The sequence below is a fragment of the Colletotrichum paranaense genome (genome assembly GCF_030867605.1).
Source record: "Colletotrichum paranaense strain IMI 384185 chromosome Unknown Scaffold_24.1, whole genome shotgun sequence".
NCBI lineage: Eukaryota > Fungi > Ascomycota > Sordariomycetes > Glomerellales > Glomerellaceae > Colletotrichum > Colletotrichum paranaense.
The window spans coordinates 242,695-267,707 of NW_026848982.1; the positions used below are offsets into that span (position 1 = coordinate 242,695).

Below are 25,013 nucleotides of genomic sequence, written 5' to 3' on the forward strand. Positions count from 1 at the left end.
GCTGTAGATGCGTACGTCGACGTCGACGTTGGCGACAGTCGCCTAGAGACCAGAACTAGAGGTCGAGATTGATCTTCTCTAGCTGACCTTGCAGACGAGACGACAAGGAAGGGTCCGGGGACGTGGAAGAGAAAGGGGAGGTCGAAACGGATTCGTGGGGAAGCGAACAGAGCACAAATACCTGGGGATCATCACATGGTCAGTGGGAGGTTTGAAGGGTTTAAGGGAATAGGTAAGAGAGGGAGATGGGGAGTTCGAGGAGGCACGGAGGGTCTTGTCTCGGTTCCATACCTTCAGTCCTAGCTTCTTCTCCCTTTTTTGCTTCTTTTCCCCCTTCCTAAACCTGACTCTATCTGGCGCGCCGGGAAGTTGTACACTCGCAGGACGGGAATGTCTCGGACTTCCCAGCTAAAGGCTTGGAGCCACCGCAGGGTGGACAATGAGTGGATAAGCAGGTGGCGGCCAGTAAGGAGACGGTTGGGCGGAAGTTTTGGAGATTTTCGGGTGTGGTTCAAAGATATTGAGACAGAGAGCGAGATGGGCTGCAGCAGCCGTGAACGGGGTTGAGTTGCAGTGCAGGCGGAGGGCGGTAGTGGAAAGCTGAACCACGGAAGTCGGCCGGTGGCTCCTGGGGCTCTTTGGGGACTGAAAGGCAGGGCGAGCAAGCCGCGACAGGAAGAGTTGGTGAGGGTCCTGGGGACGGTTTGTTTGGGGGTTGCTGGAGACGACCTATTCAGGCCTAGGGGCGTCGAAATGTCAGGGTCGAAGGGTGTTCGTCCCCCCGGCTGGCCCTTCTTCTCTCTATGGATTTTCAAGGGTCCGTCCTCCTTGGGTGGTGGGAAGAGGGATCGGCTTCCTGGGGTTACCGGATCGGGTCTGGATTCGTCTGCGGGAAATAGGGTGGTGGACACACTACCGGGCAGAACGCGCCGCCACCCAGAGAGTCTTTCCGTGCTAGGTTTCTCTTTGAAGTACAAATAGAGGTGAGAGATGAGGGTGAGGACGGTGACGGTAACACGAAGACAGAGATGAATGAAGGAGGTCGAAGTTGGCAGACAGGTCCGATGACCTTGGGGCAGTTGGGCAGAAGCGTCAGGTAGGTATTCGTACGGTGCCTAATGAGCAAGTGAGCATCTGCCCGTCGAGCTGTGGGTGCCGTGGTGCCCTGGCGCGTCCTGGTGTGTGTCCGGGTGTGGGAGCGCGAGTCAACAAAGAAAGGGAAGAGAAGAAGAAAGGAAAAAAGGGCGACAGTGCAGATCTCCAGCCAAGTGCGAGCCTCGGGTTTGTGTGATGACTGGCGGCGACTAGTCTTTTGTGGTTGTTGGGCGACGGTTTCGAGTAATGTTGATGTAAATCTCAAGCCGGCGATGGGAAGGGCAAAGAAAAGTCCCGGTCCTTCCCCTCCGGTACCGAGTGCGGTACGTACTTGTATCCAGGTATCTCTTGGGTCTTGGGGAACGGGAAAGCCGCCTCTGCAAGATTCACCTACTTAGGTATCACACTCCCTCATTTAGGTACTTTACTGTTTCTCAGATCTGTGTACCGGGAAGAAGCAGCGATGCCAGAGGTCAATACGGAACGAGTTGACGGCCGTTGAAAAGAACAACAACGGAAGCGAGATCGCCAGATTGGCGCTGACAGGTGCGAGAACGGTGCGTAGAAGAAGAGATGGAAACCAGGAGCCGGCAAGTATTCGTAAGTACACACACCCGCAAGAACGAGAAAGGATCAAAGACGGCCTGGCCGATAGGTATGGGCTTACCACTGTCAGACTTCACCTCAACTTGCTGTGAAGGTACTAGTGCTGGCGAGAAGTAGTTGGACGTGCGCCACGCCTGTTGCAGATTGCACGGGGTAGCCCGGGGAACCGAGTCGTCTTTGTGCGATCCGGATGGTTTTGTATGCTCTGGTAGGTAAGTCGTAGGTGTTCAAATGATCAAACAGTGGGTATTGATCCCAGTGGACAAAGAGGAAGCACAGCAGAAGAAGGTATCCCGTGACAATTCAACATCATGTGGGCATGGGATGATAGAGGAGTGACCGCGATACTTGAAGTCAGTGTGCCAGGACAAGAATACCGACTTTACCGCATCAACATGCGCCGTTGTTGCTGTTGACATTCATCACACAGCGTCGCAATGTTTACATTTTGAATGGGCAAGCCATTCTCGAAATCCCGAACCGCCGCCTCATCTCGTAAGGTTGGCTGCAACCACAATGAAATTGCAGCGTGGCAGGCCTCGCGGACGCCGTGGCGGATGTACCTACGGTACCAGGGCTGTCAAACAGCAGAAGGGGGCAAAGGTATCGGTACTTGGTGTTTCGGATTTTCGAGCCACTGAACTGCGAAACTTGTCTCTATCCCGGTGACTAGAGACGTATTCGATACTTCTGGTGAAAGAGAATTTTGCCAGGTCTCGATACCAATTCTCGCTACCCTCCATCTTCTCCAATCCCGAAATCCCATTCCCATTTACAAAACTTAGTACCGTTGGCAGCCAGCTGGTATCATTGAATTCCCACTTGCAGGCAGGCCGCAGCATCTGCCTCGATAGTGTCCAACTTCCCGGGGTCTCGGTCCCTGAATGCAAATACCCTGGAAATCCCACCCTTCCCGCATCGCATCCTTCAGGCTAGGCCGCCTGCAACCCTGTAAGCGGAGATCCAAAGTCAATTTCCGATGTTATCTCTCTTGCAAACTCCGGTCTGGTCAACGGTTCTTTGTGTTTAACCTGGTGTCAGAGACAGCGGCATCCATTTGTGTGTGGTTCTTCGAGGTCGCAAGACGACGATAATCCAGAGGATCATATCCGTACAGACAGCCAAAAATCAGCTTCGGCAATTGCCCTTACCCATTCCAGTCCAGAGACGACTCATCCTTTGACCCAGCATGGCGGACGTCGTTGGCATTGTGGCAACCAGGCTCTGAGACCTTTACAATCGGAAATTGGCTGTCACACTCTTATGCAGCCGACAAATGAAGGTCAACGTTCCGTCCATCCACCGTCACATCTCACCGGTGCCTTACCGCCTGCTCCTATTGTTCTTCTGCCACTATGTGCCTACCAGAGTACCCGAGTATTGCCATGAAGGTCTCACTTCTACCCTGGCGGTGGGCTCCCTTGGCCGAGCGCTGCGTTGTCAGATGCGTCTAAAACACAAAGACGGCGCGGATAAGCGAACGCCTGGGAAACTCTTCATTTCAAGAATAAAGTTTCGGAAATGAGAGTCAATCACAGCCATATCCTCCTCGTCAGGGATGATTTTGTGACTTTTCGCTTCCCCAGATTCTCTCGACAAGAAGGTGAGCTACCTTTCATGTTAGATCGTGAGCTTCCTGACCAAGTCACAACTTAAAATACAGAGCTTTGAGCCATAGATTAGATCCGCAGAAGATGATCGTCCCAATGATGGGCGGTATGATAACCTTCTACGGTGACCTGTGACCGTCGACCTTGAAGCAGCAATGTTCCATCATGAGATCGCAAATTCCCATCTGAATTGCGTTTAGGGCACGGGCCATTTACCCTTACCTTCGGCTCCGGCGCGTCGAGCCCCGGTCATCCGGAGCTCAAGTTTTTCCTTGCTCCTGCCGATGACGAGAGGCCCAGTCCATCAGGGTGCCCGTCACGCCAGAATCTCCAGTGATGAGACGAAACCGCCCTGACGTCCCCTCTCAATTCTCCAAGCTTCTCTCTCCATAATTCCTGACGAGAAGTTGACCTTCTTGTTCTCTCGTCGACGACATATTACTCTCAAGAAGCTGCAAAGATGCCGCCCAAACCTGCCCAATTCGGCAGAATAGGCCTCGTCATTCCGCTCTTCTACCGCGTCTTCTTCCTAGGCATCGAGCCCATCTCTGCTCTTGTCGGTGCCTATTACGCACACGTGCGACCCAACGACTATCTCCAGCTTACTCACGCCGTCTCAAAGCCCGAAGTCATTCCCCAAGGAACCTCGATCGTCCTCTCCCAGCTCGCCAACCTATACCTGCTCTTTGCTCTCAATGAAGCCCTCGTTCTTCGCGCCACATCAGACCTGCGCGTCTGGAAGACCGTCCTGTTCGTGCTCCTTGTAGCCGACTTTGGACACTTGTACACAGTTCGAAGCTTAGGGCCAGAGGTGTACTACAACTTCGCCAAGTGGAACGCCATCGACTGGGGAAATGTCCCGTTCGTATACTTTGGTGCCTCGATGAGGGTCGCATTTCTGGCCGGCGTCGGATTAAGCGGGCGACCGGCACCTACAAGAAAGCAACAGTAGAGCATGGGGGAGTTCGCCAAGCTCAAATAGCCTACCCGGCCGGGATGTTGCTTACGCGCCGGAGAACCGCCCGATCATTGCACCGAGCCCGAGTCGCCGATGTTCGGTCCGCACAGAACCGCGACCGAAAGTGAAAGTTCTGGGAGACGAACTGAGGAAAAGGCGCCGTTGGCAAGGGGGGAAGAGGAAATAATGGCGAACGGAAGAGACAGTCCAAGCGAAGGCTGGGACAACCCCGAGCCAGTACCGACATGTTGGACTGGTCACTCACCCTGACGGCGTTACGCATACCTCGATTAGATACAGCGCGATGAAAGCATCGAACCAGTACGCATGACCGGACTGGATGGTTGGCTAGGGACATTTGCACGGCACACATGCACTCGGAGACATTTGCCGAGATACAGCGAAGAAGGGAGTTCAGACATCCAGTGCAGCGAGGTTGGCCCCTCGACGAAGAATTTTTGGTCCAGGCCAAGCCCGATGTTATCTGTGATCGTGGAGTTCCCATCCGCCATCAAACGTCGAAGAGGGGATCTCTTCCCTCTGTATGGTGGGATTTTCGGCAGCCGGTCTCGGAAAATCCTCCGGACAATTTTCCTTCCCCAACTCCCGGAGGAGCCACCTCAAATCGAGTGGGTTTTGGGGTGCAATTGGCGGGCAATGGTGGGGTATCATCGCGGGGCAGCGCGACACGATGAATGGAGGGCGGGTGAGTGTAAGAAAGTGACGAAGAAGGATGCGAGCTCGACAGGCTTACAGCAGAGATAATTGAACGGCAATCACGACAATAACGGATTCGATTTCGAGAAACATGTTCTTTCTTATGCAGTCCCTTTACGAACACAGCCATCTGCGACGGACGGACGGATGAGGGAAGGAAGTCAATGGCGCAAGATTGTGGAAGAATCGAATGAGAGGGCCATCATTTGCTTCCAACAAGCGCCTAGCCTCGAGCAAGGGTCCTGCCCCCATCTAGCTCCCATGGGCAGACATTGCGGCGCGACATAAGCCCCTCCTCGACCGAGCTGGGAGGTGCCCCTCACTCAAGGATGGATGTCCTACGCTCCACGCGCAGCGCCGCGACAAACGAGATGGTGGGGGGTTTCGGGAGAAGCTCTGAAAATGGTCAGGGTATTTCATCCGGCGCGGTTCCCTCTGCCCGTTGTGAGCAGCGTCCGAACCTTTCTCCTCTTCCTCCTTCTCTTCCTCTTCTCTCGTGCCATCCGGACACTTCCTGCAATCAAATCAAGGTCGTATCTCGAGAGTAGCCAGACGAATCTACAAGACAGCTCTTCACTCACACTCAACTACCCATCATGTCGATTCCCGAGAAGTTCACCGGCTTCCAGGTCAACAGTGCCGAGACCTGGCAAGACTTCAAGAAGCAGGAGTTTGACCCCAAGCCGTTTGGTGACTACGACGTCGATATTAAGATTGAGTGCTGCGGTGTTTGTGCCAGTGATGTTCACACCATCAAGGGTGACTGGGGTGCTCAGCCCTATCCTCTGGCGGTTGGTCACGGTGAGTCCATGTGTCTACTGCGTAGTTGTGACCGGCTGGCTAACTCCGCTATGTCTAGAAATCGTCGGAAAGGCTTTGAGAGTCGGCTCCAAGGTCACCAAGATCAAGGAGGGCTCGCGTGTTGGTGTTGGAGCTCAATCCTACGCCTGCCTCGAGTGCCGTCAGTGCAAGAACGACAACGAGACATACTGCAAGCACCAGCTCGACACCTACGGCTCTACATTCCCCGACTCCGGCGCCATCTCCCAGGGCGGATACTCCTCCCACGTCCGCACACACGAGCACTGGTACGTGTGTTTGCTACTCTCGAAATGAGATGCAAGCTAATCAAGTAACAGGGTTTTCCCCATCCCCGAAGCCCTCCCCAGCACCATCGCTGCTCCTATGCTCTGCGCTGGCCTGACAGCTTACAGCCCTCTGATCAGAAACGGATGTGGCCCTGGCAAGAAGGTCGGCATTGTCGGCATTGGCGGCATCGGTCACTTTGGTATCATGTTCGCCAAGGCTCTGGGTGCTGAGGTCTGGGCCATTTCCCGTTCGCGATCCAAGGAGGCGGACTCTTTGAAGATGGGTGCCGATGGCTACCTGGCGAGCGGCGAGAAGGGTTGGAATGAGCCCCACAAGATGACTTTCGACCTCATTCTTAACACGGCCAACTCATTCGAGGGCTTCGACCTCTCTGCCTACCTTAGCCTTCTCGACGTCCACGGCAAGTGGGTGTCTGTCGGTCTCCCCGGTGGTGGTGGCATCACTGTTCGCAACCAGGACTTCCTCCCCAACGGCTGCTTCATTGGCAGCTCCCACTTGGGTAGCAGACGCGAGACGCTGGAGATGTTGCAGCTTGCTGCCGACAAGGGCATCAAGACATGGGTGCAGGAGGTTCCCATCAGCGCCGATGGTTTGAGGTCGGCGATGAACGGCATTGAGGATTCCAGTGTCCGCTACAGATACTGCCTGACCAACTACGAGGAGGCATTTGGCCAGTAGGCATAAGGACTGCATGGGTGCGATGTGAATAGCGAAGCAGAAGAATACCATTTAATGACCATCTACAATTGCGTATCAATTGGATCTCTATATCGGAGGACGCACTCATCACATCAGTGAATTATCAAATGTCCCTGCTTCATCATGTGTCAGTGTCGCGGCAGAATGCGACCTAATGGAAGAGTTCCGCCATTCCGAATGCTCATTTTCCGGGCGCATTTGTAAATTATTCCCTTTCATCTTCTTTTGCAGGGTACCTAAATAGCCCGGTGTGCCCGGCGCGACCGGTGCGATCGCCGGTCATCGGCAACACAAACAAGGTTCCGCGGGGAGAGACAATGACCGGCAGGGGTCTGAGGAGCTCAGCCATTGCGGCTGTGTGCGGTGACATCCCAAGCCGCCCGAGGAGACCGGGGTCTCGGCAAGGTGACATGACTGATCTGATCGATTGATCTGGGGAAAACGTCTAGCGTCTTCAATCCAACTTCGTCCATCAACCACATTGTTTGTTTTATCCAAAAGCTCTTCATTCGTTACACTGGGGAATCCGCCGGACGGCAGTGGATGATGCTGTGTTTGGGTTGAAAGGAAACAGAGAGAAACATTGACATCATGAGCGCTTACCTGGACGCCAGCAATGGCCCGCCGGCGGATGATTCGATGCCCAGCTATGAGGAGGCGGTCGCCGGGGGGTGCGTTTTCTTTGCTTGACATTTACGCGCATGATCCGCAACATTTCAACATCACTCAAGATATGCATAGATAACTGACCATATTTACAGCGCGCAGCGGAATGCAGTTAGGACACACTCCATCTCGGGATCAATACAATCCCTCAACCTTCACGACGGCACCCTCCCACCATCAATTCTGCGCCTCAAGCACCTCGGCCGCGCAATCTGCCTTAACGGCCCCGTCACCTCCATCGCCATCAGTCCAAAAGGCTACGTCGCCACATCGCAAGACAACTCGGGCACCGCGCTTCCCTCCAGCACCAAGATCTGGGACTTTCCCCAGAAGCCCGGCGCCGTGGGCGCGCGCCTCGTGCCGTCTGACATCAGCAGCGACGCGCCTGTGGTCGTCTTCAGCCCGGATGGAAAACTGACGGCGGTGGTGGAGAAGGATGCAGGATGGAAGCGGGAGTGGCGGGTGAAGCTCCGCGCCGGGGAGGAAGGGCGAGGGGTGCGGTGCGCGTTGAACGGTGTCGGGCATCCCGCGGCGTTTAGCCCCGACGGGAAGAAGTTTGCGGCGGCGGATCCGTTGAGCGTTGTTGTTGTGTTTGAGGCGGCGACGAGTCCGCCGGGGATGCCACCTACGAAGAAGGTGGCGGGTGTGATGAACCATGCTGCGCCGACGCATGTTCTCTTCATGCCGAACGGTGCGGACCTCGTGACGCTGTCGAGGGACGGGACGGTGAGGATATCGGAGGCCAAGACGGGGAGGACGCTACGGCGGATGGAGGTGGATGGGGTTGTGACGGGGACGGGGACGGGGGCGCGGGCGTTGGGGGTGTCGCCGGATGGGAGGGTGGTTGTGTCGGTGTGGGCGAGGGCCGTGTATGTGTGGGAGCACGAGGCTGGGCGGGTATCGAGCTGGGAGATGAACAAAGTGCGGAACAACGAAGGGTGGCCGCTGGCGGTGTCGCCGGATTGTCGGTTCCTGGCGTGTCGGACAGAGGAGGGGATGGATATCTCAGATGTGTACTCTGGACAGGTTCTGGCTGAAGTGACGACCGCGGTGGGGATTGATGGGCTAGTGACGGCGGCGGCCTTTTCGATGGACGGGAAGATGATGGCTGTTGGGAGGCATAGTGGTGTTGTTGATGTGTGGAACTTGGCGCCCTATGAAGGATTATGATGATGGGAGTTTGTGTTTTGTCTTGATCTGCTTATGACGATGCGGGTGGGAACGTTTTTCTGTTGAATTCATGTGGGAATAGCGATGAATCAGGCAAAAGTGCTGTCTTCATGTTCAAAAGTTTCGGGAAACAAGGGAGATTACATATACAGATGGTGATTCAGGCATCTCATAAACCTATCTCAGGGAGCATATTACGGAGCCTCAACCCAAAGGTATTGGTCTCATGACTTATCGCCACATTGGATTTCATCTGGAAACCCCCAAAGGCGTTTCGCCGAAAAGCAGTGACCAAATTGGGTTCGCTCACATACTTTGCATTATGTCGTCTCTTATTGTAGAAGTCAATTGGGACGGGATCTCCTAGTTCGGACGAATACGGTTGGATTGTTATCAGCATCTCTGGTTATTTCAATCATTGAAGGAATGGTATTTTTGTCCTGAATACCACTTCATAGTTCGTCAATCGTCTTATGAAACTGGAAATCGAAAAGAGCTCCCAGAACGAATGCGACATGTAAATGAATTTCAAATATCATGCCTGGGCTGCATGTTTAGTTTGAGAGAATAGGAAGGTAAACATACTTCCTGCTTTCGATTAGGCTGTAAGCCGTGTGCTCGCGTGACTCTGTCCGCGACCAGCCGAGCACAAACACGTCCAGTGCCGTCTGAGCGAACAAAGGTTGCGGAGGTGACAAATGGAGTCATAAGTCGAGGCTTGATGACCAATGTTTGGATATTGAGCCACCTGCCCCAAAGTCTGTCCATTGCGCCCAATGCTCCCTATTGTAATCACGCCTTTGTGTGCATTATGGCATTTGCTGGTCGTAAGAACCGAAGCTGATATCAATGGCATTTCAAAACGCGAATATATGCTAAGTCTTGACGCCGTAATAGAACATCGCGTTTCATCTCAACCCTTATGTAACTCATCTCATGATCAAATTCATTCCAGATATTGAATGAGTTGCCTTAATGAGTGAGTACCTTACATGAGTGAGTGAGTGAGTGAGTGAGGATGAGAACTCGGCGATTACGATTGAGAAATGGCCCAAGCTTTTCGACCGTGCCCCTCATCCCAAAAGGGGATAGTGCGGGGTCCAAGGCTGGCGCAACATTTCAGAGTCAGTCTGGTAGGTAGGTGCGACTCACAGTTGGCAGTGGCAGTTGCCCTGGGCAGTGGGGGACGTACCTCACCGTGGGCGCAATTGCACACCGTGCCGCCTGACTCCCTTCCCCGAGAAAGTCGGCATCTCAAGTTTCCATTCTTTCTTTTCCTCTCTTCCTCCTCTCCGCCTCTCCTCTCGACACACAGCAAACAAACACATCATGGCGCCGAATCCCATTCTGCCCGTCAAGGGCAAGAACAATGTTCTAATTACCTCCGCCCTGCCCTACGTCAACAACGTTCCTCATCTCGGAAACATCATTGGCAGTGTTCTGTCTGCCGATGTCTTTGCGCGGTACTCCCGTGCTCGCGGAAACCCCACCATCTACAGTATGTTGCGACTACCTCTCTCCCTTGAGTGTCTTCCAATGCCCAATCCCGGCTGACTCTTTCTACTACAGTCTGCGGCTCCGACGAGTATGGCACTGCGACCGAGACCAAGGCCCTTGAGGAGGGCGTAACCCCATCCGAGCTGTGCGCAAAGTACCATGCCCTCCACAAGGGCATCTACGACTACTTTGACATCTCGTTCGATATCTTTGGCCGAACCCCGACCGCCCAACAGACCGAGATTGTCCAGGACATCTTTACCAAGCTGTGGAAAAACGGATACATTGAGGAGCGCGAGACCGTTCAGCCTTTCTGCCCTGTCGAGGCCCACCAGTCTTTCCTCGCCGATCGATTTGTCGAGGGTGTCTGTTCTATCTGCGCCTACGATGGTGCTAGAGGCGACCAGTGTGACAAGTGCGGTAATCTTCTCGACCCCCTCGAGCCCGAACCCGAAGCCAACGCTTCTGCCGATGATGATGTTGCTGCCAAGCCCACTGGCTTCTTGATCAAGCCCCGTTGCAAGCTCGACGGAGCTACCCCGGAGAAGCGCAAGACGAAGCACTTGTTCCTCAGACTCGATGCTCTCAAGGACGATCTGGTCAAGTGGTTCAAGGAGTCTAGCAAAAAGGGCGCATGGAGCAATAATGCCGAGCAGATTACCCAAGCCTGGATCGACAAGGGCCTCAAGCCCCGTGGTATCACCAGAGATCTCAAGTGGGGTGTCCCAATCCCGACTCACGAGGTCGGAGAGGACTACGCAAGAAAGGTCTTTTACGTCTGGTTCGACGCTTGCATCGGATACGTCTCCATCACCAAGAACTACACCGACGGCGACAACCTCGAAGGCAAGAACTGGGAGCAGTGGTGGAAGAACCCCGATGACGTGAAGCTGTACCAATTCATGGGCAAGGACAACGTTCAATTCCATACCATCATCTTCCCTGGATCTCAGCTCGGCACCGGCGAGAACTGGACTAAACTGCACAAGATCTCCACTACCGAGTATCTTAACTACGAGGGTGGCAAGTTCAGCAAGTCGAGAGGTGTCGGTGTCTTTGGCAATCAGGTACAACAGACTGGTGTGCCCGTCGATGTCTGGAGATACTACTTACTGTCTCGCCGCCCCGAGACTTCCGATTCTGAGTTCATGTGGCAGGAGATGGTTGACGGCAACAACAACGAGCTCCTCAAGAACCTCGGCAACTTCTGCCAGAGAGTCAACAAGTTCTGCCAGGCCAAGACCGAAGGCGCGGTTCCCGACTACACCAAATACACTGATGACTACCTGAAGAAGCACATCGACGAGGTCAACACCCTGCTCAAGGAGTACATCAACAACATGGAGGCCACCAAGATGAGGGCTGGTCTTCAGACCATCATGTCTATTTCTGCGTATGCTAACCATTTATCTCCCCCGTTATTTCGTGACGTGAGCTAATAATATCGATAGCCTCGGCAACAAGCTGCTCCAGGACAACAAGCTCGACAACAGACTTCTTACTGAGGAGCCTGACCGCTGCGCTGCCGTTGTCGGTCTCGCGCTCAACCAGATCGACCTTTTGGCCTCTCTCGTCGCTCCTTACCTGCCCAACACCTCGACTGCTATCCTCAAGCAGCTCGGCGTTGAGCCCAAGCCGTTCATCCCCGACACCTGGGTCACTGATGCCATCAAGCCCGGTCACAAGCTTGGAACCCCCGAGCATCTCTTCACCCAGATTGCGGTATCCAAGATTGAGGAGTGGAAGGACGCCTTTGGCGGCGAGGAAGTCAGAAAGCAAAAGGAGGAGGCGGCGGCCAAGGCCGCTGCTAAGAAGGCGGCAAAGGACGCCGAGAAGGCCCGTAAGAAGGCCAAGAAGGAGGCGGAAAAGGCCAAGGCGGCCGGAGCTGGAGCGTCGGTGGAGTCTACCGAGAAGAAGGCCGAGGCTGACCCGGCCATCGAGGCGGTAACAGAGGCCATCTCCAAGACGGATGTTCACACATCGTAGAGTAGAGTAAGACGAGTAGGCGTTCCATGATTATTGGCGTTGTAGAGAGGCTATGGTTGCAGCGGATGATTGATGAGTTGCTTGCTAGGCATGAGAGATAGATGTCAACCATTGTCTCTGGAAGAATTACAAAGTGTTTCCGTGGTCCATTTGATATTCATCGTCGTCCATGTCCTCTGTGGCCTGATTATTGGAGACTACCTCCCTGTGTGCTTTCTAATGCTATAGTCTGTGTATCAAACGGAATGTTGACTTCCTCTATTCTGCTACGTAGTTCCACCCCACTGCCCTGAAGGATCGTTAGGGGGCCTAGTCCATTGGGCTCCTCGTTTCCTTGATCAGGTCTATGACAAGAAATCAAGTCAAAAACCACGTAAATGATGGTTGACGAAGATAAGGGACTGATAATCATTTCAACGATATCAGATCATGGACGTTGAGGACACGTAACTATTACCTTGTCGAGGGTAAAGTGAACTCACAGGGTAAGAAGGTACGACCCAGACTGTCACCTTCCTTCTATCCCGTCTAATAGAATTCTACGTATCCCAGGCCCACCATCACCTGACCGGGCACCCTCTGCCTCGCTGTTGCCTCACGTGAGGCCATCTACGTACCTATCTTACCTACCACGGTAGGTACTTATACCCTCCCAACGTCTAATTCTGTCACCAGCACAGCAGCGCCCGTCTTGGTCGGCGAGGTCAGGTCAAGCTGTGTGCGAGGTGGTCGAATGGTTAAAATAAAAACAAATACTCCCATGAAGTCAGAGTTCGGGTTGACAGAGGGGCGCGCTGTTCGAGGCTGGGCAGGGGCGTGAGTTGCAAGGTCAGTATCCCCCCTCCATTCCCTCTTTTTCTTTTTCTTTTATGCCCTCTTAAGTAGTTTATGGGCGTCTGTATTTATTCCCTTTATTCGATACGAGCGGGGCTTTTTTATTTAATCCTTGACTACGTCTTTCTTGCTGTGTTTATTGCATTCGCTCGCCCGGCGTCTTTACCCGCAAGAAGCCTTGATCGTACGGTCAGCCACACTTGGTAGGCGATAACAAATACGGCTTGTAATTTTGGAAGAATAGGTTGTTGGAATCGTTTTGGTTTCTTGCTCTCATTGCTATACTCGAGCATGGCCGCTAAGAGCCTGTCATTCTCTGCTCTGCCAACCTTGGAGGTTCTTTACCTTGTAACACCTTTTCGCCGCAGGGCCGATTCTGAGTTTTTTCAACTGGCTCTCAGTAGAGTTTACTATGGAATAGATGGCTCTACGTTCAAGGTTGAGATTGACGAGAGATTAGACAAGAGAGCACATCTTGCTGATTACACAAATGAATCTTGACAAAAAAGACCTTGGAAAGAATCATGCCTTCGTACGTAATTTTTCGGTACGAGGCCAATATTGGCTAATTATTCTAATCAAAGCATTACTCGACATTCTCAATGCCCCTCTTGCACTTGACAGGGCCACCCTCGGGAGGGTACACCACGATACGGTCGATATCAGCACCCTTAAAGTCAAAGCCATTCCACAACCCACCAATAGTGATAGTGTTGTTCGCGTTCTTCTCCAGAGTCAACTGCAAGGGCGTGGAAAGGATAATGCCCTTGTGGCTATCACGCTGGAAAAGCGTCTCAACCTGCTGCTCGTTGCCGTTCACCACGACAGAAGCTACACGACGAAGCTGCCACTTTCCGCCGATACGGTCGGGATTGCCGCCAGGCTGGTCGCCGAAACCCATGTCGTCCGTGTTCTGGTAGTAAAACGACACCCACTGCGGCTCGCCGGCGCCCTGAATGCCGGTGAAGGTAACGGTGCTGTCGTTGCCGTAGATGCCCGTCACGATGGAGCCGCCGCTGGCAAAGGTGGCTTCCTGCTTGAAAGCTGCGCCGGCTGTGGTGGCGGAGTCGTGGGCGTAGTAAGGTGTGCCTTCAATGGGGGTGACGACGCCCGTCTTGACGTCGAGGTCGTAGACGTCGTGCCATTCTACGTGGACCGACTTCTTTTCGTCGTCGATGACGAGGGGCAACCAGATGTAGCGGCTCTCCCAGAGGGAGTTGGAGTCCCACTGGTCGCCGAGGTAGAGGTACGTCGTGACCTCGGAGCCCTCGATCTTGAGGGAGAAGCCGGACTGGGAGTTGTACGTTCGGGTGTATGCGTCAGAAACAAAGAAGGGCTGGGACCAGGGGCCGGCGAGTGAGTCGGCGCGGAAGGCGACAACGTTGTTGGGGCGGTAGCCCGTCTTGTGGGACATGAGGGCGTAGTAGCTCTTATCGGTCTGGATGATGGTCGGAGCCTCGAGGTCGTACTTGTCGAAGCGGTGGACGACCTCGGTCACGTTTGTGATGTCTTCGTTGAAGGCCGAGATGTAAACGTCGCGGCCCTCGCGGCGGTCACCGTTGGAGTACAGCGAGTAGGAGCGGCCGTCCTTGTAGTCGGTGAAGATTCCAAAGTCCTGAGACCAGTTGCCGAGGGGCGCGGTGGCGTCGACAAAGGTGTAGGGGCCAGAGATGTTGGGCGAGGTGGCCAGGCCTTGGAGGAGGAGGCCGTACGTCGAGTTGTCGGCGTGCCACCACATCTGGAACGAGTTAGTCACGCTGGAAGCCAGATTTCGTCTCGAATTCAAGGCAAAAACTTACGTGGTACTCCTTGGTGGGCTCGCTGTAGACGACCTTGGGGCGTTGGATAATCATGTTGGTCGAGATGTACGGATGGCCCTCGATAGGCTCGAGCGCCTTTCCGTGGAACTCCCATGTCGCGAGGTCATCGGAGCTGTAGACGGAGACACCGCCGCCTTCCTCCTGGCCCTCGATCTTGTACTCGCCGAACCAGAAGAACTTGCCCGTGTCCTTGTCGAGCGTGACACCGCCGGCGTGGGCGTTGACGAGATTCCCCTCGTTGTCACGCCATCTGCCGCCGGGGACAATCCACTTCGCGGCGGCGAGGGAGGCGAGCAAGAGGCCGGACGAGAAGATTTTTGCGAGCGCCATGTTAGGAGAGGACTTGTGCTGGGACGAGAACGGTCTCAAGGTCTCGGTCTCTCTACCATTTTCCAGACTGCGGAAATACAATGCGACTCAACGTATTTATACCATCTTCACGACTTCATGAAGGAACCGGCCGAGATGAGCCGGTCGGCATTGGCCCGAAAGCCGAGGCTTCTAAGCCGGGCCACTGAGAAGCGTTGGAAGTCGCGCAAGGCCAAGACCCTTCCAAGAACACAAGAAAGACTTTTTTAGGGGGGGGGATACTCAAGCAGATGATCGGCCAAGGTGCCATTCCAAAGGCACGAGATGGATGCGGACTGCAGGAGAGGAAGAGAGGGGTGGTTGGGCTAAGTAGAGCGCCAAGCTGCAGGGCCAGGGGACGAGAGATAGAAACAAAAAAAACCTGGAGAAATTTCCGCCGTTGAGAATCACTGAAAGTTGTGTCGGTGCGGGGAAGCTCCAGAAAGCTTCACGAGTCTTGGGTAACTTCATATAACAACCCCAGTCCTCCCCCAGTTCAGACCTTCAGACTAACCCAAGATCGATGGGCGTGCGGGGTTTTAGCTCGCGTACCGTCGCATCCTTCTATCCCGCGGCCTGGAAATTACGCCTTTTCGGGGGCAGATGTCCGCTGGGCGTTGATGTCATCTGAGTGCGGTGAAGGCGAGCTGTCAGTGTATTGAGAGAGGATCTTCCGTTGGACCGTTGAGCTTTGGCATCCTTCGTCTTGTCCTTGGTCCCAGCAGCTTGGCGAGGGTTGCGTTCGGCTCATCTTGACCGGCCGGGTATGCCATGATACGCGAAGACAGGTGGATAGATACGAGATGAACTGCGGGAAACATCAGCAAATGACGGATGTGACACTGGTCCACTTGAGCTCATGACCTGAGCATTCTGATGGGTCAATTGGCAGCGAGATTCCCAAGACCGAAGAGAAGTTTGTTCAATGGGGTCATTGGTACAAGACTCGAGGAAATATGGGATGATCCGGGCTCGTCTGAACCCTTGATGGCCATCCTGTTAAGGGTGCAATGGAGGGGTGGTTTTGGTGGCTTCTTCTCGCAGAAGCATCCCTCGCTGAGTAGCGAGTACCCACTATGGGTAGTTGAACCATACACCGACGCAAAGGTCATTACTTTCATCCTCTCTTTCAAATGCCATGAAGTTCCAAGACATCAAGCGTGAGCCAATAGTCAGTACATCTGTAAGGAAGGTCTTTTGTTCTCATAGGAGCCGCTCCGTTGGCCGGGGTGGTCCGAGTGGAAGACTGTTGCGCCGTAGCATCTTAAAGTTGGCGTTGAAGGTGTACTGTCGAAGTTCATAAGTCCAGACTCTTCCTTCGCAAGGGTCCGTATGAACTTCCTCCAAAGCAATTGAGAAGTTCGGCCCACAGCTGGATCCAGTCTAGTCATCGAGCCATCGGCAGACTCACGATGTTCTCCCCTCAGATGATAGCAGGGGCGTCTGGTAGGTCATCCTCGGTGAAATCGGTGCTATTTCTATAAACTCAAGAGCCGCAGCGGTTGGATATCTCGCAAACGGTGCAATACTCCCATAAGAAGGCCTTTGTCTTCTTTTTGCCCATTTCAACACGCTGTCGAGAGATACAGCATACCTTAGACCATTGAGCAACGCTCATCGAAATGCGACTACCGGTTCTGGCGTGGTGGGGTAGTAAGTCTCGGCTAGACGGGTCGTGGGGCTTCTTAGACCCGGGATTGAGGCAGTTCTTTGAACTCGTGGGATCATGGACTTGTCTTTTGCTCCAGATGAAGCAGGCGGCAACGACTTTTTTTAATCTTCATCGAGAGTTCAAGAACCGGGCCGAGCGGGAGATCATCATCCTTCACCGACGAGGCTCAACATGATTCTCCGTGAAATTCTCCGGAACCTTGCCCTTAGTGGCCCAATGCCGATGACGACTGATGGCGCAATTGCATCAACCCCAGATTTCATTCGACAGAATGTTATTGGCCCTGTCGAAAGTATGGAAAGCAATATACTCCAAGACGACACGCTTTCCCGACGTGGAATTGCTCCGTTGCCTCGGAGTTGACCGCAACATCAATCGGCGAAATTGAAGCTCTCATCTAAGTTGCTCTATACGCGGACTGAATGGGGAGGAATTGGTTATATAGCTTACAATATGTCAATATCTTGATTCTAGAACTTGTTGTGCATTCTAGTCACTCTTCAGCCTTAACGGAATGAGTGAACCCATTCTTAGCTCACCATCATGTTGCCTCAACTTTCGCTCATCATGGCCTTGTGCCCCCTAATGGCACTAGCAGCCCCCTCAGCTCCCGAACTTGATAAGAGAGCGATCACATGTTTGAAGGTTGGTGCGACTGCAACAGCAAAATGGACCAACAGTGCTGGCAAGTCATGCACATTCACCGGCGTAGTGGGAAGCAACTACGGCACTAACCTCGCTGGCTCTGGAGAGTGAGTCTTTTCCGTAATGCTTTGCATCTGAATACTGCTAATGGCAAACTAAGCTACTCCTGCAATGGACGCTGCGGTGCTGGGTGCACTGGAACTGCCGTTGGTAATGTCTACACACAAGATTGCTTTTCCCACGATATTTGCTCGTACTTCAACAGCGCCAGTGGCGGTGCCAGGTAAGCAGATCTCGAGTGCTCTTTGCTGTGTATGTTTTAATAACTCATGAATTATGCTGATCTAATTGTAGCGATCCCAACTGCGGTGCCGCGTATAACGCTGCTGTTGACGACACAGCCTTGGGTGCTCTCAATGGATGTGGGCAAACAAACCCTTCAAACGCGGTATCGAAGCCCTCAACACAGCCAGTCTGCAGTTGAGAGAACAGATGAAACAAGTACTATTCGGACTGGGCTATTAATCCGCCATTTGTTAATCTCATGTAAATATTGAACTACACGGTCGAAAGCAACGAGTAAGCGCAAATTGGTTGAACTGTTAAATTGCAGATGGATCCATGGAGATGTGAAATAATTATGTATAGGTCTCAAAAAGGTCTGTTAAAGAGAGTGTAGAAGAGAGTAAGAAAAGAGTGACTTGAATGTCAAAACCAGAAAAGAGAGTTCCTAAAACCTTTTGTTTACGCCTTCTCTCCAAACCCCAAACAAAGTCTATGACGCTAAAAGTGAAAGAAAGTCTAAGTATCGAGCCAAAAACTCCAATGCTACCCTGGCGCGCATCAACTTAGTTGATGTAGATGGCGCGGAACTGGGTGTTGACGTGCCATCCGGTGCTGGCCAGGGACGGGTTGCCCTTGTTGTAGCAGGTCTTGGTAACAAAGTTGTACACGATCTTGGTGCATCCTGATCTCAAGCGGCACAGAGCAATGCAAGCGAGGTCGCTGGGAACGTAGTACCAGATGTCCGTGGCAGGGTTGTTGGTGAAGTCACTGCTGGGGCAGACTTGGTAGGTGGTGCCGAAGTAGTTGACGGTGTAAGTGGGAGCCAAGCACTTGGTGAGAGCGGTGCCGTCGGTGACCTTAACGAGGGTCTGGAAGGGCGCGTTGATGTTCCAGTTGGAGGCGGCGACGCTGGGGCTACCCTTCAGATAGCAGATCTGGGTGGTAGGGTTGTAGACGGCCTTGGTGCAGCCAGATTGAGCCTCGCAGGCAGTGGCACAGTCAGCGTTGGACTTGTAGCCGTAGTAGATCTGAGGGCTGGGAATCATGAAGTCGGTGTTTGCGCAGACAGCGTACAGTCCACCAGCAGAGCCAACGACATAGCTCACTGGGCTGGGACAGGCGGCGATGGGCCCGCTGGAGACCGCCGTGCTGCTAGTTGTTGCGGCGGCGGTCGAAGAAGAGGTGGAAGTCTTGATTGTGGAAGCAGATGAGCTGCTGGATGTAGTCAGGGTCGAAGAAGTGGCGGCCCGTGAGGTAGTAGATGTGGAAAGAGTGGAAGGGGTCGCGATTTGAGACGTGGAAGAAGTAGATAAAGTAGTCGATGTCGTAGAGGCGACCGCGGCATTGCCTTGAGGGCAAGTCCAAGTGCCCAAATCAGAGGTATAAGAGTACGAGTAAGCATACTGGATGGTGTAGACATCAGAGCCAGAGGTGTATCCCGTGTTGACGGCGTAGCTCTTGTCCCAGGTGCGCGAGTACAGAGCACAAATCTGAGCCTGGACGACACCATTCTTGACAAGTGAGTAGCTGGTGAAGAAGTGGCAGTAGAGACCGTTGAAGGGGTTGGTTTCTTGTCTCTGAGAAGCGCAGTCGGCAGCGCAGAGAGAAGGGTCATAAGCGGCGTTGGTGTGAGCCCTGTAAGTGATGTAGCTGTTGCAGTCGCTGGGGGCGTTGATGGTGGCCGTATCAGTGAATGTAGAGTTGTAGCCGGTGACGGCGTAGTCGGGTGCTGTAAGCTGGTATCCGTTTGAGCCAGCAATCACAACGTGGAAATCGTTCCTGTATTCACCACTGTTGGTGGCGGTGGAAGGGCCGATGCCAACACCCCAGAAGCTGCACTTGATGACAGTTGTGCTCGAGGGGTTGGGGCACGCGGTGCCAGGATCCTGGCTGGGATCTCTCTCGAAGAAGACGTTGAAGGCTGTACACCCAGTGTTCGATTTGCAGTCAGCTGCGCACTGCGAAGGGCTGTAGGTGGCATAGGTCTTGTAGCCCATGTAAGCCGAGGCGGAGGTCGCAGACTGGAGGTTCTGGAAGGTCTGGTACCACCCAGCCGGGGTGACGGCCGCCAAAGCAGCATTGGACAAGTCCGTGTCGGCGAGAAAAGCTGTGTCCGTGTCGGTGGTGGGGACCGGGCCACTGCCAACGGGAAGAGCGCTGCAGTCGCCGCGGGCGGCCAAGTTGTTGACTTCCCTCTTGGTTGCTGCAACAGTCTGGTTGCCAACACCAATGGGAACAGTCTGGACAGTCGAGACTGGGATGCTGGCTAGCTCAGAAAGAGACAAGAGCTGAGCCGACCCGGTTGCCGTCAAGGCAGCGAGAACAGTAAATGAGCGCATCTTGGAAGTTGGGAAGATGAAGCTAATGTTAGTATGTAAAGCCAATGATCGTGAAGAAGGAAGAAGAAGGAATGATTGTGATGAATGACTGTGATGAGTGTGAAAGAGAGAGTGGCATTGGTCGGATCTCGCCAAGAGTTATATACATCTTTCCGCCACGATTGCTTCTAGCCAGAGAACCTTAGGCTTCGGTTATCCAACATCCAATTCTTTGAGCTACGGAAAAGCCTCATTCATCGTCTGATTGTCACTCTAGTGACCAGAAGCTAACAGAGTCGTTGCAGAATTAGGCGCACCTCGCTCTCGGTACTCGGGAAGGAAACCTTTGAGATTCGGCCACTGACGCTGCAAACCTGACTCTTGGGACTCTGGGCATCACACCAGAGCAAAAATAGCAACCATGCGTCAAACTGTAGCGCGAGTCTTCACTCAAAGACTCTTTGTTTGATCCGAAAAAACGGGTGATGTGTGAGGATTGTCTTTGACAAAGGAATGGCCCGGTGTGGCTTGAACGTTCGCCTGTCGGGTATCGTTGATGCTAAGAAGCCTCTAGTCGCCTCTAGTCCATATTCTGCTAGTTGACGGCGGCGCTCGTATTGCACCCACCGTCGCTGTCCATCAAGCTGGTAGTGTCATTGGCACAAAGTCTACGATCCGTAGACCGGAAAGCTTACCTTTTTTGTCAATGCCCTGAGGATCACAAGCGATATTGACTCTAGAATAGATTGAGGTGAGTAAAGGGTTGAGATGGATGATGTGATGGCCGATGAGAAAACTATTTATGGACTCTACCACTCTGGAGACTCACCATGACGTCTAGAGTAGATCCGAAGAGAACGCCTCCGGCTCGATATTGCGCATCAAGCATCGATGTGCCAGCACAGCATACCGAGTAAACAAGTAGATCTAGACTTGTCGATCTGGCGTGGTACTGACAGCGCGATATTACCCGAGTGCCTGGGTTCCCGCTCGGCCTTGTGTAACTCAGGTGGAACTGCTAACGTGTAGTTAACTCAAGACAGACGGCACCTCTCCTTAGACTTTGACGGGAACGCCGCCTTACTGGGACATTAGGTTCCCCTCACGCTAGCAAAAGCGAAATCGTTGACTAACAATCAGCGATTTACGCTACTGCAGGGCAGGCCTTCAAGAATCGGGATCTCGGCTGCAACTGCGCACTCAAAATCCTACCAAATATTTTGGCCATTCCACTTCTGGGGATCCCAGTGGATTGGTTGAATGATCTGTCCAAGTAGTGTTTCTATTCCACGTGGTTGAGATAGCAACATTGGCGGGCGAAGCCCAGCGGCGCCTTTCATGACAGCCAGCTAGTCAGTTCGTGGAGAGCAAGCAGAGCTACTCTGTGGTTAGCTTGAGGCTAGACTTCTCCATCATTGAACATAAGCTCCAAACACCGAATACGAAATCAAGCCTCCGAGATAGTAGGAGGTAGTTTTGTAGACTCCCAATTTGGAATATACGGGATCACCTCACATGTAAACATCGCACAGGTTTGTCCAACTTTGGTGGGATCACGTATCGGTCCAGGCCCCGAAGTAAGTTTGGTAAAGGGCTTGAAATAATGAGGCTTGTAAGATCTCGTTCTACTTGTCTTTTAGTCTAGTCCCCATATCTGTTCGTTCATGTACTAAAGTAGGTCGGAATGTGAAGCATTGCGCGGGTCCCGTGGCATTTCTATCCTGAGGTTGACTCATATTTGAATATTTGGATTCCTAACAATTGTTCTTTCCCGTGCGGAAGCAGAATATGTTGATCGTCCCGTCCGACTGCTCGCAGCAAGTTGCGCCCAAGTCTGGCGCTGAACCTCCAAAGCAGTTGGGCTTGCAATTTGCGCAAATATTTTGACACTACGACAAATACACAGAGTCAGTTTACAACTAATAGAGAGGCCGAGTGGTTGATGCGGGACAGAAGTTAGAGACTTACGCTTGTCTTGGTTCCCTTGTCAGCAGGACAGCTACCATCGGCAGGAGCGCCAGCGCAGAAGATGAAAGCGGCAGAAGCGGGAAGAGCGAATTGGAGCAGCGCTGCGACAGCGAGAGTAGGATGGAACAACATCTTTATCTTAGCAGTTATGGGATTTCCTTCGATGTAGAAAATGAACAGAAGTAAGAGATCGGCTTTTGTCTGGGAGAAGATCTGCTACTCGATGTATTGATATAACAGTGACCAGTCACCTTTAAAGGCTTGGAGCAGGCTGTTATTTATACGGAGTGAATCTCGTGTTCATCTCGCAGCTTCTTCGTTCGGGATACATTGTCAGTAAATCCAAGTTCCGCAATCCGTGGATCGCGAACTCTATCCCCATGACCTGGTTCGTCCAGAATAAGTTGAGATGACTTGACCCAAGTGACCGACCAAGGATGGCCTTGCCAAAGCTGGAACTCACCCGATACATCTAGTACATTACTCGTTATTCGACAGTCCTGTAGGAGCAAAGAGGTCCGCCGTCGAACGGGGATCCTAGAGAGGTCTCCGCAGGAACCCTGCACGAGTGCATGATCCGAATACAAAGCTTGTTGGGCGTCGTGAGTCGTGGAGGCTGTGAGCTCCTTTATCCCATACTTAAGCTTGCAAAAGCTGCTCGTACCAATGCATTTGGGGCTTTCGCTTACCGTGCCCCGATAAGGCTTCGTTTTGTTGCTGCACTCGTTCTCCTGCGATAAGTCACCCTAGCCGAGACGATTTGACAGCGGTCCCTCCGAAGTTACCCGTAATAGACATAGTTATATTCGGTCGCGGTGATTCCATGACTCCCATCCCGCTTAAGTAATCTGCAATGCAGTTGAGAGCCTGAGACGCGGTGCGCCCGTAATAGCCGCAGCGACCGAGTTGCTGATGGGAACAGAAGTTTTACCTTTCATCGTTTGGCTTGGATCATTGGTCAGATATGAAAGCCGCCAGGCTGTGAATGACCGAGACCGAACACACACTTCCGTTATCTCATATTATCAATTCCATGGGCGGCTTTTTGTGAAGTAATAAAGCTATTCGGCTCTTCTTTAATTAGTCTCCAGGACCCTACTGATATCTGCTGGAGTCTGCTCGAAGGATCATTTTGAACAGTTCGATGTCATTCCTCGCATCTAATGCACTCGTCTTCGGAGCCTTCCCGTTGACAACGCAGTCATACAACTCGAGGAACTCATTGGTGTAAGGATCCTGGTATGTCTTCCTGACTTTGCGCTCTTGGAAGCCATCCTTCCCGATCAGTTCTCTAATGGTCATCGTGACTGGTAGACCCTTGACGTATGGTGTGTCGAAGTCAACGCGAACAATCTTCTCGGGAGAGTACACCTCAATGTGTGCGTCAAATTGCGGGACTTTGCTGAAACCTGACTCATAAGTGACAGGGAAGTCGTCATACTTGAAGAGGACGCTGAAGATGCCAGGGAAGGTAAGACAAGCTCCTGCAACACTCTTCGGCATACCGATGATTTCTCTCATGGCTGAAAGATCATGGGTTCCGAGTCTATGGATTTATTAGTAATGATGCTCTTTCAGTTTTGTTGAACCTTAACATACCCTCCTAGAAGTCGTAGCATCAGTTGAGAACCAGGGGTAACGGGAACTCCAAACTCTTTCGCCAGAGCCTGCTCAGAGATGTCCGCCTCCCGCTTCAGCCTGTCCTTAGTATCTGCATCGCTGTAGTCGCTAAACTTTAGCGGGAACGTGCCGGACTGGTCGACAAATGTTGAGTTGGGTCCGATAATGTCTCTGACTCTCGCGTACTGGATCTTCTCCATGCCGCCAACTTCCTTCACCGCATCGGTAAATGCAGTTGCGAAACGCCGCATGGTACCAACCATGACCTTTCCCTTAGACTTCTTCTCGGCTTCGACCAGGCGATCTAAGTCTCGGAAACAGACGGAGGCGGGCTTCTCGATGAGGGTGTACTTGTCGTTCTTGAGCGCCAAGAGGCCATGCTCGACATGGTACGCATCAGCGTTAGCAATGACTACCACATCGACGTCTGGCGAAGAGCAGAGTTCTGCTGCATCAGCCGTTGTCTTGGGCGTTCCCCCCTGCACCTTTCGGGCGCAGTGCTCTAGAGCTTGTTGTGAGATATCGCAGAGGTAGGTGGTTTGGTAGCGATGAGAAAGGAAGTTGAGGTTGGGAATGTGGGCTACCTGAGTGATCTCGCCGCACCCGATGATGCCAACCCTAAGGATGGGCGTTTGCTGCTGGGAGCTCATGTTCTTAGGCGTCGTTCTTGATGTATGGGGAAAGTCGTTGAGGGCCTCTCAATGCAGAATGCACATGAATCTAGATACGAGACCTGGACGATTATCGCCGTCTATCTTGTTCCAGATATGCCTGCTCTTGTGATGTTGAGAGGCGTTCGTGATGGCTTTTGTAATCTTGTCAAGCTCCTGTGGGTACAGCTCCAGCAACGTCAGCTTGAGCTGGATTGTTGAGCCCCGAACATCATTGGACACCTGAAGATGGATTTGAGACCACTTTTGCTTTGGTAGCTCCATCCAATGATGATTCGAAATAATTGGAGAAGTCAAAGCATCTGGAGGTGGACAGGCTCCGATACTCCCCGAGACCAGCTTAGACAGGACCGTTGCCCGCGGAGTATCGGAGCCACGCCAATATTGTTAGTGCGAGATCTAAGGTCACCTAGTTCGGTCGAAGACGCGTCCCGAAATGTTGCACGCCGCGACGATGCATTCTTCCCCGCACACTCCCCTGGCCTCCGACTTCCTGAGAACACCCATCCCGAGTTCCGGTCCCGCGTTTACCCCATGGGGATGGACCGGGGTCATGAAGCCGTGCAGAGCTACCGAGAATCTGGTCTGACCTGGACCCTAGGCGGTGGCTGGAAAACCTGGAGTTGGTTGAATTGTCGATGGCTCTCCTGAGGTAGATAAATAGCATGGCGTCGCATCTTGTTCTCGAGTTTAAGTCATCCTTGTCGCTTCGACCAGG

The 25,013-nt window shown here is 53.0% G+C and overlaps 11 protein-coding genes across 11 annotated transcripts; 6 read left to right on the plus strand and 5 right to left on the minus strand.

The window, feature by feature from the left end:
• Positions 1-3,771: 3,771 nt before the first annotated feature.
• Positions 3,772-4,263, plus strand: CPAR01_16327 (uncharacterized protein; the record flags this gene model as incomplete). Its single annotated transcript, XM_060500572.1, has 1 exon — positions 3,772-4,263. One exon carries the CDS (start codon positions 3,772-3,774, stop codon positions 4,261-4,263), a length of 492 nt encoding a protein of 163 aa, XP_060340753.1.
• A 333-nt stretch (positions 4,264-4,596) lies between these two features.
• Positions 4,597-5,034, plus strand: CPAR01_16328 (uncharacterized protein; the record flags this gene model as incomplete). The annotated part of the gene is made up of 1 exon (XM_060500573.1): positions 4,597-5,034. One exon carries the CDS (start codon positions 4,597-4,599, stop codon positions 5,032-5,034), a length of 438 nt encoding a protein of 145 aa, XP_060340754.1.
• A 548-nt stretch (positions 5,035-5,582) lies between these two features.
• On the plus strand, positions 5,583-6,774 carry CPAR01_16329 (alcohol dehydrogenase GroES-like domain-containing protein; the record flags this gene model as incomplete). Its single annotated transcript, XM_060500574.1, has 3 exons — positions 5,583-5,787; positions 5,846-6,074; positions 6,126-6,774. The coding sequence occupies 3 exons, from the start codon at positions 5,583-5,585 to the stop codon at positions 6,772-6,774; spliced, it is 1,083 nt and encodes a 360-aa protein (XP_060340755.1).
• A 612-nt stretch (positions 6,775-7,386) lies between these two features.
• CPAR01_16330 (ribosome assembly protein 4) lies at positions 7,387-8,631 on the plus strand (the record flags this gene model as incomplete). Its single annotated transcript, XM_060500575.1, has 2 exons — positions 7,387-7,466; positions 7,557-8,631. 2 exons carry the CDS (start codon positions 7,387-7,389, stop codon positions 8,629-8,631), a joined length of 1,155 nt encoding a protein of 384 aa, XP_060340756.1.
• Positions 7,719-9,399, minus strand: CPAR01_16331 (uncharacterized protein; the record flags this gene model as incomplete). The annotated part of the gene is made up of 2 exons (XM_060500576.1): positions 7,719-8,615; positions 9,217-9,399. 2 exons carry the CDS (start codon positions 9,397-9,399, stop codon positions 7,719-7,721), a joined length of 1,080 nt encoding a protein of 359 aa, XP_060340757.1.
• Positions 9,400-9,960: 561 nt separating this feature from the next.
• Positions 9,961-12,114, plus strand: CPAR01_16332 (methionyl-tRNA synthetase; the record flags this gene model as incomplete). The annotated part of the gene is made up of 3 exons (XM_060500577.1): positions 9,961-10,129; positions 10,201-11,521; positions 11,580-12,114. The coding sequence occupies 3 exons, from the start codon at positions 9,961-9,963 to the stop codon at positions 12,112-12,114; spliced, it is 2,025 nt and encodes a 674-aa protein (XP_060340758.1).
• Positions 12,115-13,534: 1,420 nt separating this feature from the next.
• On the minus strand, positions 13,535-15,098 carry CPAR01_16333 (glycosyl hydrolase family 43 protein; the record flags this gene model as incomplete). Its single annotated transcript, XM_060500578.1, has 2 exons — positions 13,535-14,686; positions 14,748-15,098. The coding sequence occupies 2 exons, from the start codon at positions 15,096-15,098 to the stop codon at positions 13,535-13,537; spliced, it is 1,503 nt and encodes a 500-aa protein (XP_060340759.1).
• Positions 15,099-17,331: 2,233 nt separating this feature from the next.
• Positions 17,332-17,917, plus strand: CPAR01_16334 (uncharacterized protein; the record flags this gene model as incomplete). Its single annotated transcript, XM_060500579.1, has 3 exons — positions 17,332-17,540; positions 17,594-17,716; positions 17,788-17,917. 3 exons carry the CDS (start codon positions 17,332-17,334, stop codon positions 17,915-17,917), a joined length of 462 nt encoding a protein of 153 aa, XP_060340760.1.
• Positions 17,918-18,281: 364 nt separating this feature from the next.
• CPAR01_16335 (uncharacterized protein) lies at positions 18,282-20,057 on the minus strand (the record flags this gene model as incomplete). Its single annotated transcript, XM_060500580.1, has 1 exon — positions 18,282-20,057. The coding sequence occupies one exon, from the start codon at positions 20,055-20,057 to the stop codon at positions 18,282-18,284; it is 1,776 nt and encodes a 591-aa protein (XP_060340761.1).
• A 1,733-nt stretch (positions 20,058-21,790) lies between these two features.
• CPAR01_16336 (uncharacterized protein) lies at positions 21,791-22,136 on the minus strand (the record flags this gene model as incomplete). The annotated part of the gene is made up of 2 exons (XM_060500581.1): positions 21,791-21,925; positions 22,005-22,136. 2 exons carry the CDS (start codon positions 22,134-22,136, stop codon positions 21,791-21,793), a joined length of 267 nt encoding a protein of 88 aa, XP_060340762.1.
• Positions 22,137-23,099: 963 nt separating this feature from the next.
• Positions 23,100-24,274, minus strand: CPAR01_16337 (oxidoreductase; the record flags this gene model as incomplete). The annotated part of the gene is made up of 2 exons (XM_060500582.1): positions 23,100-23,550; positions 23,604-24,274. 2 exons carry the CDS (start codon positions 24,272-24,274, stop codon positions 23,100-23,102), a joined length of 1,122 nt encoding a protein of 373 aa, XP_060340763.1.
• Between the last annotated feature and the right edge of the window lie 739 nt (positions 24,275-25,013).